Source organism: Erythrolamprus reginae, chromosome 4 (genome assembly GCF_031021105.1).
Source record: "Erythrolamprus reginae isolate rEryReg1 chromosome 4, rEryReg1.hap1, whole genome shotgun sequence".
Taxonomy (NCBI): Eukaryota; Metazoa; Chordata; class Lepidosauria; order Squamata; family Dipsadidae; genus Erythrolamprus; species Erythrolamprus reginae.
Genome location: NC_091953.1, coordinates 36,015,606 through 36,027,219, shown reverse-complemented (window position 1 = coordinate 36,027,219; position 11,614 = coordinate 36,015,606). Strand labels below are relative to the sequence as shown.

Sequence of the window (11,614 nt, the reverse complement as noted above, 5' to 3'; positions counted from 1 at the left end):
ATCGCGTTCCAATTTGCAAAAAAAGAGCGGCCTTGTTTGCCAAGAAGCAGGAAAATAAAAAGGGAATGTTGTCAGAAGTGGGATTCGAACCCACGCCTCCAGGGGAGACTGCGACCTGAACGCAGCGCCTTAGACCGCTCGGCCATCCTGACACTTCTGTGAGGTTTTCCTCAACTATTATTAGTAATGAACTGTAACAGATGAATTGTTCACGTTGAAAGTTTACGTTTATGTTTTTTAAATTTGAATCCGTCCGTTGGGAAGAAGGCAAAACATTCGTGACTAGAATAGAATTTATTTATTTATTTTGGCCTGGTGTGATTGGACACACAAGGAATTGGTCTTCGTGCTTATGCCCTCAGCGTACATAAAAGAAAATATAGATTTGTCAAGAATCATGAGGTAAACATTTAATGATTGCCATTGGGGTCAAATAAGTAATGAAGAAACAATCAATATTAATAAAAATCTTAGGATATAATAGAGATACATCTAATGAAATGCTACACAAATGAAACATTTCTTCCTTTAAGCGATGAATGGTTTCCACAAAGGTATATTTATTTTTAAAAATGCTATTAAGGTAATAAAAAATTGTATGGCAACATCAATATGAATTAAAATGCTTATTTTTTTAAAAAAAAAGAAAATTCTAAAATAATAATAATAATAATAATAATAATAATAATAATAATAATTTATTAGATTTGTATGCCGCCCCTCTCCGAAGACTCAGGGTTGCTTTAGGTTCATAATTTTGTACAGTCCTGTTTAATTCAAAACATTTTAGATTTTATTCAAGGGATTCCTCTGATGTTCCCATTGCTGCATGGATTCCCACGTACAACATTTTTTCAGGTCTCAAATTGAATACAGTGATCCCCCGCTCGTTGCGAGGGTTCCGTTCCAGGACCCCCCGCAACGAGCGGGTTTTCGCGAAGTAGCGCTGTGGAAGTAAAAACACCATCTGCGCATGTGCAGATGGTGTTTTAACCTTCCGCAGCGCTAGCGAGGAGCCGAAGATTGGGGGGCGGCGCGGCTGTTTTAAAACGTCGCCGCCGACATGGGGGGCTCGCTAGCACCCCCCGAACCCCCAACCCGGGTTTGGGGGGGTGCTAGCAAGCCCCCCATGTCGGCAGCGATGTTTTAAAAGAGCCGCGCCGCCCCCCAATCTTCGGCTCCTCAGCGGCTGCCTTCCGTGACTGAGCCTGGCTGGCCCGGAAGATCGTAGCGCGCGTTGGCTGCAGCGGCGAGCGAAGCCAAGCCGGCAGCAATGTCGCCGCCGCTGCAGCCAACGCGCGCTACGATCTTCCGGGCCAGCCAGGCTCAGTCACGGAAGGCAGCCGCTTGGCCCGGGATGCTGGGCCGAGAGGAGCCGGGCTTGATCCGCTAAGCCTGGCTGGCCCGGAAGATCGTAGCGCATGTTGGCTGCAGCGGCGAGCGAAGCCAAGCCGGCAGCAATGTCGCCGCCGCTGCAGCCAACGCGCGCTACGATCTTCCGGGCCAGCCAGGCTCAGCGGATCAAGCCCGGCTCCTCTCGGCCCAGCATCCCGGGCCAAGCGGCTGCCTTCCGTCACTGAGCCTGGCTGGCCCGGAAGATCGTAGTGCGCGTTGGCTGCAGCGGCGGCGACATTGCTGCCGGCTTGGCTTCGCTCGCCGCTGCAGCCAACGCGCGCTACGATCTTCCGGGCCAGCCAGGCTCAGTCACGGAAGGCAGCCGCTTGGCCCGGGATGCTGGGCCGAAAGGAGCCGGGCTTGAAGATCGCAGCGCGCGTTGGCTGCGGTGGCGAGGGCTTGCGATGGAGGGTGGAGGAAGCGGCCATGGGAGGGCGAGCTGCCTCAGGGAGGAGGATCGGGCGGGACCAGGTGGGGGCTGGAATTTCTCCGCTGGGAAGAAGCGGCCAGGGCAAAGGGCGGGCGAGCGGCAAAGGGCGGGCGAGCGGGTGCTGGGGAGGGCTTCTCGCCCTCCCGCCAGCAAGAGGGGGAGCGAACGGCGTGGGCAGGCGAAGGGCGGGCGAGCGGCAGCGAGGAGTTTGCGTGGGCGGTGGGGAAACTCCTTGCTGATGCCAGCAAGAGGGGGAAGACCCAGGGAAGCCGCCCAGCAGCTGATCTCCCGGTTGCCATCTACGCATGCGTGCCCATAGAAAAAAAGGGCACGCATGCGTAGATGGTATTTTGACTTCCGGGTTGAAAAATCGCGAATTACCCTGTTCGCAATGGTCGGGGACGCAATAACCGGGGGATCACTGTATATGGGAGCTAGGTTTACCAATAATATGGCCATTATCTTTAGATAAATTACAGTATCTTAGTATCAAACAAGTTACCAAGGGCTGTCTCTTTATCAGCCTCAAATTCATCATACAAAACAGATGCAAAAGTTCATCTATATCAGTGTTTCCCAACCTTGGCAACTTGAAGTCCAGATATCTTCAAGTTGCCAAGGTTGGGAAACACTGCTCTATATCAATGTTTCTTTTAAAAAAAAAATTATCTCAGTACTCTGCCCATTTTTAAAAATTATGACAAACCGATATGCTTGTATGGATTATATTTATCATATGAAAAATTAAAATCGATGCATTAACTGCCACTTTCATTTCTCACAATTGTTTGGTTGAGTTTTAATATTATAATACTTTTCAACATTGTCTAGCCAATCATTTTAATTTTATGGATTGGAGAGTTTTGGGGAATCCAGTTGAGGTCCTAGGACCACACTTTAAGATTAAACACTCCTCTATATTTTCATCATTTTGAACAATCTTTAGAGTGTAGCAAACTCAATTTTTTCAAGTGCTGCATTTCAGAATTTTTCCAAAGTTATACATTTTGTATAGCAGAGGTCCCCAACCTTTTTTGCACCAGGGACCGGCTTTAAGCTAGACCAATTTTCCACGGCCCGGGGGGCGGGGCTTTGGTCATATGGGGGTGGGGTTATGGAGGGGTGGAGCTTAGTGACGCAGCCCTCCACACTTCTCCACAGGACGGGGAGAATCAGGAGGCTCCTTTGGCGGCTGGGGGCTGCCTGGCTTTGTGATTTTGGCTGGGGGGGGGAGTTAGGAAGGTCCTACTTCTCCACCCCCCAGCCAAAAATTCAAAGCCTATCTGCTGGATACGGGCGATGAGTGGGACAGAGCGGCGCGGAAGCCTCTTGCAGCAGCTGCTACAGCCACCGGCTTCCGCGCCGCTCGTCCCACCCATCGCCCGTATCCAGCAGAAGCTGCTGCCTGAGTGCTCTTGGCCGGCGGGATTCAAAGTGCTGGGGTGGGGGGTGTCCCGACAGCCCCCCCACCCCAGTGCTTCGCCTCCTGCTGGGACACCCCCCACCCCAGCACTTTGAATCCCACCGGCCAAGAGCACTCGGGCAGCAGCTTCTGCTGGATACGGGCAATGGGTGGGACGAGCGGCGCGGAAGCCTCTTGCAGCAGCTGCCACAGCCACCGGCTTCGGCGCCGCTCGTCCCGCTAATTGTCCGTGTCTGGCAGAAGCTGCTACCCGAGTGCTCTTGGCCGGCGGGATTCAAAGTGCTGGGGTGGGGGGTGTCCCAGCGGGAGGCGAAGCACTGGGGTGGGGGGGCTGTCAGGACACCCCCCACCCCAGCACTTTGAATCCCGCCAGCCAAGAGCACTCGGGCAGCAGCTTCTGCCAGACACGGGGAATGAGCGGGATGAGCGGCGCCGAAGCCGGTGGCTGTGGCAGCTGCTGCAAGAGGCTTCCGCGCCGCTCTGTCCCACTCATCGCCCGTATCCAGCAGATAGGCTTTGAGTTTTTGGCTGGGGGGGGACTTAGGAAGGTCCTACTTCTCCCCCCCCCAGCCAAAAACTCAAAGCCTATCTGCTGGATACGGGCGATGAGTGGGACAGAGCGGCGCGGAAGCCTCTTGCAGCAGCTGCCACAGCCACCGGCTTCGGCGCCGCTCGTCCCGCTCATTGCCCGTATCCAGCAGATAGGCTTTGAGTTTTTGGCTGGGGGGGGGAGAAGTAGGACCTTCCTAACTCCCCCCCAGCCAAAATCACAAAGCCAGGCAGCCTCCAGCCGCCAAAGGAGCCTCCTGATTCTCCCCGCCCTGCCCGACGCCCCACCCTGTCCTGCATAATGTCCTCTGCCGGGAGGGCAGCGGCGCCGCGGACCGGCTGGAAAACCCCAACGGCCCGGTCCCGGTCCGCGGACCGGCGGTTGGGGACCTCTGTTGTATAGTATCCAATTACAGCTTGGAACAGAAACATAGAAGATTGACAGCAGAAAAAGACCTCATGGTCCATCTAGTCTGCCCTTATACTATTTCCTGTATTTTATCTTAGGATAGATTTATGTTTAAATTCAGTTACTGTGGATTTACTAATCACGTCTACTGGAAGTTTGTTCCAAGCATATACAGTGTTCCCTTGATTTTTGCAGGTTCGAATTTCGCGAAGTCTATACAGTGATTCCCCGGTTATTGCGTTCCCGACCATTGCGAACAGGGTAATTTGCGATTTTTGAACCCGGAAGTCAAAACACCATCTGCGCATGCGTGCCCTTTTTTTCTATGGGCACGCATGCGTAGATGGCGCCGGGCAGATCAGCTGCTGGGCGGCTTCCCTGGGTCTTCCCCCTCTTGCTGGCGGGAGGGCGAAGCCCCCCCCAGCACCCGCTCGCCCGCCCTTCGCCCGGGAAGTTCGCCAGGAGTCAGCGGAGAACGGCGCGCCTGCTTTAAAACGATTGGAGCCGGCCGGCTCCGATCGTTTTAAACAGGCACGCCGTTCTCCGCTGACTCCTAAAGCGGGGAAGTTCGCCAGGAGTCAGCGGAGAACGGCGCGCCTGTTTTAAAACGATCGGAGCTTTCCAATGAGTCCCGAAGACAAACGTCAAACTTCCGTGTTTGTCTTCGGGACTCATTGGAAAGCCGCGCGGGTGTTTTAAAACGTCGCCGCCGACATGGGGGGCTTGCTAGCACCCCCCCAAACCCGGGTTGGGCGTTCGGGGGGTGCTAGCGAGCCCCCCATGTCGCCGGCAACGTTTTAAAACACCCGCGCGGCTTTCCAATGAGTCCCGAAGACAAACGCGGAAGTTTGACGTTTGTCTTCGGGACTCATTGGAAAGCCGCGCGGGTGTTTTAAAACGTAGCCGCCGACATGGGGTGCTAGCGAGCCCCCCATGTCGGCGGCGACGTTTTAAAACACCCGCGCCGCCCCCAATCTTCGGCTCCTCGCTAGCGCTGCGGAAGTTAAAAACACCATCTGCACATGCACAGATGGTGTTTTTACTTCCGCAGCGCTACTTCGCGAAAACCCGCTTGTTGCGGGGGGTCCTGGAACGGAACCCTCGCAACGAGCGGGGGATCACTGTACCACGGTTTTTAAAAAATATTAATTAAAAAATACTTCACGGTTTTTTCCCTATACCGGCCCGCTCCGATCGTTTTAAAGCAGGCGCGCCGTTCTCCGCTGACTCCTAAAGCGGGGAAGTTCGCCAGGAGTCAGCGGAGAACGGCGCGCCTGTTTTAAAACGATTGGAGCCGGCCGGCTCCAATCGTTTTAAAGCAGGCGTGCCGTTCTCCGCTGACTCCTAAAGCGGGGAAGTTCGCCAGGAGTCAGCGGAGAACAGCGCGCCTGTTTTAAAACGATCGCAGCTTTCCAATGAGTCCCGAAGACAAACGTCAAACTTCCGCGTTTGTCTTCGGGACTCATTGGAAAGCCGCGCGGGTGTTTTAAAACGTCGCCGCCGACATGGGGGGCTTGCTAGCACCCCCCCAAACCCAGGTTGGGGGTTCGGGGGGGTGCTAGCGAGCCCCCCATGTCGGCGGCAACGTTTTAAAACACCCGCACGGCTTTCCAATGAGTCCCGAAGACAAACGCGGAAGTTTGACGTTTGTCTTCGGGACTCATTGGAAAGCCGCGCGGGTGTTTTAAAACGTCGCCGCCGACATGGGGGGCTTGCTAGCACCCCCCCAAACCCGGGTTGGGGGTTCGGGGGGTGCTAGCGAGCCCCCCATATCGGCGGTGACGTTTTAAAACCCCTGCGCCGCCCCCAATCTTCGGCTCCTCTCTAGCGCTGCGGAAGTTAAAAACACCATCTGCACATGCGCAGATGGTGTTTTTACTTCCGCAGCGCTACTTCGCGAAAACCCCCTCCCTGCGGGTGGTCCTGGAACGGAATCCTCGCAACGAGGGGGGGATCACTGTACCACGGTTTTTAAAAAATATTAATTAAAAAATACTTCACGGTTTTTTCCCTATACCGGCCCGCTCCGATCGTTTTAAAGCAGGCGCGCCGTTCTCCGCTGACTCCTAAAGCGGGGAAGTTCGCCAGGAGTCAGCGGAGAACGGCGCGCCTGTTTTAAAACGATTGGAGCCGGCCGGCTCCAATCGTTTTAAAGCAGGCGTGCCGTTCTCCGCTGACTCCTAAAGCGGGGAAGTTCGCCAGGAGTCAGCGGAGAACGGCGCGCCTGTTTTAAAACGATCGGAGCTTTCCAATGAGTCCCGAAGACAAACGTCAAACTTCCGCGTTTGTCTTCGGGACTCATTGGAAAGCCGCGCGGGTGTTTTAAAACGTCGCCGCCGACATGGGGGGCTTGCTAGCACCCCCCCAAACCCGGGTTGGGGGTTCGGGGGGGTGCTAGCGAGCCCCCCATGTCGGCGGCAACGTTTTAAAACACCCGCACGGCTTTCCAATGAGTCCCGAAGACAAACGCGGAAGTTTGACGTTTGTCTTCGGGACTCATTGGAAAGCCGCGCGGGTGTTTTAAAACGTCGCCGCCGACATGGGGGGCTTGCTAGCACCCCCCCAAACCCGGGTTGGGGGTTCGGGGGGTGCTAGCGAGCCCCCCATATCGGCGGTGACGTTTTAAAACACCTGCGCCGCCCCCAATCTTCGGCTCCTCTCTAGCGCTGCGGAAGTTAAAAACACCATCTGCACATGCGCAGATGGTGTTTTTACTTCCGCAGCGCTACTTCGCGAAAACCCCCTCCCTGCGGGGGGTCCTGGAACGGAATCCTCGCAACGAGCGGGGGATCACTGTACCACGGTTTTTAAAAAATATTAATTAAAAAATACTTCACGGTTTTTTCCCTATACCATGGTTTTTCCCGCCCGATGATGTCATATGTCATCGCCAAACGTTTGTCTGCCTTTAATAAATATTTTTTAAAATAAACTTTAATAAATAAACATGATGAGTAATAATCTAAATGGTTGCTAAGGGAATGGGAAATGGTAATTTAGGGGTTTAAAGTGTTAAGGGAAGGCTTGTGATACTGTCCATAGCCAAAAGTGGTGTATTTACTTCCGCATCTCTACTTCGCAGAAATTCGACTTTTGCGGGCGGTCTTGGAACGCATCCCCTGCAAAAATCAAGGGAACACTGTACTACTTTCAGTGAAATAATATTTTCTCAAGTTGCTTCTGATCTTTCCAACTAACCTCAGATTGTGCCCCCTTGTTCTTGTGTTCGCTTTCCTATTGATTAAGCCACCCGACACCTGATTGTGAAGCCACTCCCACCCGATCACATGGCTGGCAAGCCACTCCTACCCCAGTCACATGACCATCAAGCCACACTCACAAAATAAGCCATGCCCACAGCATGGCAGTAAAATTTTGGGCAGCCCATCACTGGTTGTAGCATATGAATATGTGGCTTGGCTTTGTAGACAAGGCATATTGTGGGGGCCTGTGTAGAGAACAAATCTTCTGCTGAACCCAGATAAGACAGAATGACTGTGAGTAGTGGGGTCCTCTGTATTCTATCATCTTTGTCACGGATGGGCTTGCACTGGCTGAGGTAGACCCAGTGTATAATCTGGGAGAATCATGACTCCTGCTCAAGGATCAGGCAATAGTTGAGCCAGAGGACTTTTACTAACCTGCATAGCATGTCAGACAGGCCTCTTCCTGGATCAAGAAACCTGTCAGTTACTCATGTCCTGATCATCTCCATCTGACCATTGCAATATGCTTTACATGGGGCTACCCTGAAGAATATCACAAGCATCAATTGGTGCAGAATGTGGTTGCAAAGCAATCTTGGGTACCACAAGGACGACACACATAACACATTTGCTGCATTGGGTTCTGATTTGTTTCTGGTTCCAGTTCAAGGTATGAGTTATTAACTTAGCAGTTTCCCACCTCCAGAGTGCTTCTTAGGAGGTGGGGGAAGGTGTTTTCACCCTCCCAGGCATTGGATTATGGGTGTGGGCACTCGCCCAGGTGCGAGAGCATGTGTGCATGCTCTTTCGGCACCCAAGGAAAAAAAGGTTTGCCATCACTGCCTTATCAGCTACAGAATTTGCCAGGATATGAAGAGAGCTTTCCCTGCTGTTGCCCCCACTCCATAGAATATCTTCTCCTGGAGGGGAGGTGGGAAACCTCCCTCCTGGCCTTTCAAAAGCGTTTGAAGACTTGGCTCTATCAACTCACATGGGGCTCACAAACCAGCATGCAACCCTGTCAACTCCAGTTTATCAGGGCTGCCATTCAGGCCGGGGAGAGGCTCCCACCACTCACCAGCCTACCCACATGTTACAAACGAGTGGGACCTGAGGACGCCGTCAAAGCTCACTGGTGTGGTCAACGACAGCCAGATGACTAGTGGGCATAATCGGGCACATGCGCAAAGCACAGAATGGATTGTGGCTTGCTTTTTGTTGGGCATATGCGCACAGAATGGATTATGATTTGTCTTGAGTGACATCGGGAGCGGGGTGGAGTTGTGGGGTGGGGTGCACTGATGTTTAAATAGGTGTCAAGAGCACTGGTGTTTGCTGCTGACAACAAATCCGTTCAGACGAACGATTGCTGGTGAGTGCCAGGAGCTTGGAATTAAAAAACTTTGTTTATAATCCGCTGTATTCAAGCTTTTCTTGCACCGGCTTTCTGACACCTGACACCCTGGGGATAATTGGCACCTTAAGGTCCTTCTCCTGCCTTATAACTTATTTTGTTTCTACACCCAGCTTTTACTGATGTATCCCACGTTTATATAATTTTTGTGTTTTTAAGTGAATATTGCTCACAATTACTCTGACAGTGATATAGGTGGTACTGACATTTAATAAATAAGTAAGTCCTTCTTTTCATGGAAATGTTATTTACACATAAAAAAGACTTGTAGCATAAATATATTCAGCCATTTTATTAACAAAGAACAGTGAACTTTTAAAATGCGTATTGGAAGAAATTTTTAAAAAATGAACAGCTAAATGCCAAACAGAAGTCTGAGATCAGCCAGAGTGAGCTTGGTGAAGGACTCTCCTTTTCCTGATAACACCTTCTGGGCTAATTCTTTTTTCTGGGTTTGCAGCTCTGAGATCTTTTCTTCCACAGTTCCTTCACAGACAAACCTAAACCCAAGCACAACGTACAATTAGGTCAGTTTTTAAATCATTCTTCCTATAAATTCTGACACATGAGCCGACACATCAGAGAGGGGCGGCATACAAATCTAATTAATATTAATAATAATAATAACAACAACAACAATAACAACAACAACAACAACAACTGGTGGGATCATAAGCCTGAAAAAGTGGTCGAAAATGAGCAAGCAAAACTACTGTGGGACTTCCGACTTCAGACTGACCGAATTCTGAAACATAACACACCAGTCATCCTGATTGTGGAGAAAAAGAAAGTATGGATCATCGACATCGCAATCCCAGGGGACAGCAGAATTGAGAAACAGCTAGAGAAATTAGTGAAATACAAAGATCTAAAAATCGAGCTGCAACGACTCTGGCATAAGCCAGTGAAAATGACCCCAGTGGTACTTGGCACGCTGGGCGCAGTGCCAAAGGATCTCAGCGGACATTTGAAAACCATCGGAATTGACAAAATCTCCATCTGTCAATTGCAAAAGGCCGCTTTACTGGGATCGGCAAACATAATTCACCGCTACATCACGCAGTCCTAGGTGCTTGGGAAGCGCCCGACTGGTGATGAAATACGAAATCCAGCATAGTGATCTCGTTTGCTGTGTTGTATTGGCATAATAATAATAATAATAATAATAATAATAATAATAATAATAAGAAGAAGAAGAAGAAGAAGAAGAAGAAGAAGAAGAAGAAAAGCAACAACAGCAACAACAACAACAACAACAACAACATGGCCAGATGGTTTTCAGCAAAGTGATAATTCTTCATTGGATCAAGTAACTGAACTAGTTGAACAATCTTAAATTGAAATTCCTATAAATCTTTAGACGGTAGTCAAACTGAAATACTTTAAATTTTCAGCTCTGTTATTCAGTACTTGATACAATTCTTCTGTCACGACTTATAGCAACGGTTCAAGACATTTTGTGCAGCACTACCTATGGATCTTAACATCCTTCTGCTGCCCCATCCGGTAAATGCGGTCACAAGCTTGGTCTTCTAGTGCTGGATTCCTGATATTTAAGGAAAAAATAACAAAGCACTTATGACCAACAGGTAAAAAAGGGAAAACATTTTTCACACAAATTAACTTCAGAGCCAAATAGCAAGCAATAGATTTCTCTTTCTACCTTGCTGGATCTATCTTTTCCTTGGAAGAATCAGTAATAGCATTCTACATTTCCCCAAATATCTATTTATCTGCCTCTTCCTCTCTATTTGTTCTCTTGCACCCCTAAAATATTGTTAAATGCAGTGAATATGCAATGTGGAGTGATGGATAAGATTAGCCACTGGCAGCTCACCATCTGGGACAGCAATTAAAAGATAATTGAAGAATCAGATGATATAGCAACAACATAGACTTATACAACATTTCATAGGGCTTTACAGCCCACTCTAAGCGGTTTACAGAGTCAGCATATTACACACACACACACACACACAAAATCTGGGTTCTCAGTTTGCCGACCTCAGAAGGATGGAAGGCTAAGTCAACCCTGAGCTGGTGAGAATCGAACTGCTGAAAGCCGGCAGTCAGCAGAACTAGCCTGCAGTATTCTATTCTAACCACTGTGCCACCACAGTACAGTAGTTAAGGTGCTGGCATAGGAATCTCTAAGCTCTCTTAGGGATGAAAACCATTGGATGGCTTTGGCCAATCACTCACTCTCAACCCAGCCTATCTCACAAGGTGTTGTTGTAGGGAAAATAGCTTTTGGTATGTTTGCCAACAAATAAAATAAAGCAGGATGAAAATATAACAATAATAATAATTCAGAAAGTAATTGGCGGTAATAGGGAGGTATTACGTTTATTTCATTAAACAGCCAACTGGTATAGATATCAGGTTTTTTTAATGGTAAATGACAAAAATAATAAAGGGTATAGTTTGGGAACCCAATTAATGCAATTCTTTTAATCAGATTTAGTTACTGTGACTTGGAACAATATATATGTATTTCTAACATGGAGATAAAAAATTACTGTATCTTACCAGTGCATGTCTAGAAGGAAGAGGTGGTTTCCTCCAACCAGATTAAGGCCAACACCTCCAGCCAGAAGTGAAATCAACATCACCTGTGAGAAGAATTAAGAGGGATAGTCGGTTTATTATTTCACAAGTTGTTGATATGCTATATATACTGTATAAGAGTTGATTTATATTGCCATCCAGATTTATATTATAATTTGGCTATGATGACTGGAAATATTGGGAGTTGCTATCCAGCACATCTGGTGTGCCAGATGGAGAA

The 11,614-nt window shown here is 49.5% G+C and overlaps 1 protein-coding gene and 1 non-coding gene across 2 annotated transcripts in view; both read right to left on the bottom strand.

Annotated features, from left to right (window-relative positions):
* Window positions 1–69: 69 nt before the first annotated feature.
* On the bottom strand, window positions 70–152 carry TRNAL-CAG (transfer RNA leucine (anticodon CAG)). The gene has a single exon. It is a non-coding gene; the product is annotated as a tRNA-Leu (tRNA).
* An 8,951-nt stretch (window positions 153–9,103) lies between these two features.
* TTF2 (transcription termination factor 2) overlaps window positions 9,104–11,614 on the bottom strand; it is a 29,436-nt gene continuing 26,925 nt past the window's right edge. The window contains exons 21-23 of the mRNA XM_070750035.1: window positions 11,356–11,438; window positions 10,298–10,372; window positions 9,104–9,326 (exon numbers count right to left, since the gene is read on the bottom strand). Coding sequence (XP_070606136.1) covers window positions 9,182–9,326; window positions 10,298–10,372; window positions 11,356–11,438 — 303 coding nt within the window. The 3' untranslated portion in view covers window positions 9,104–9,181. The remainder of the gene's footprint in view (window positions 9,327–10,297; window positions 10,373–11,355; window positions 11,439–11,614) is intronic.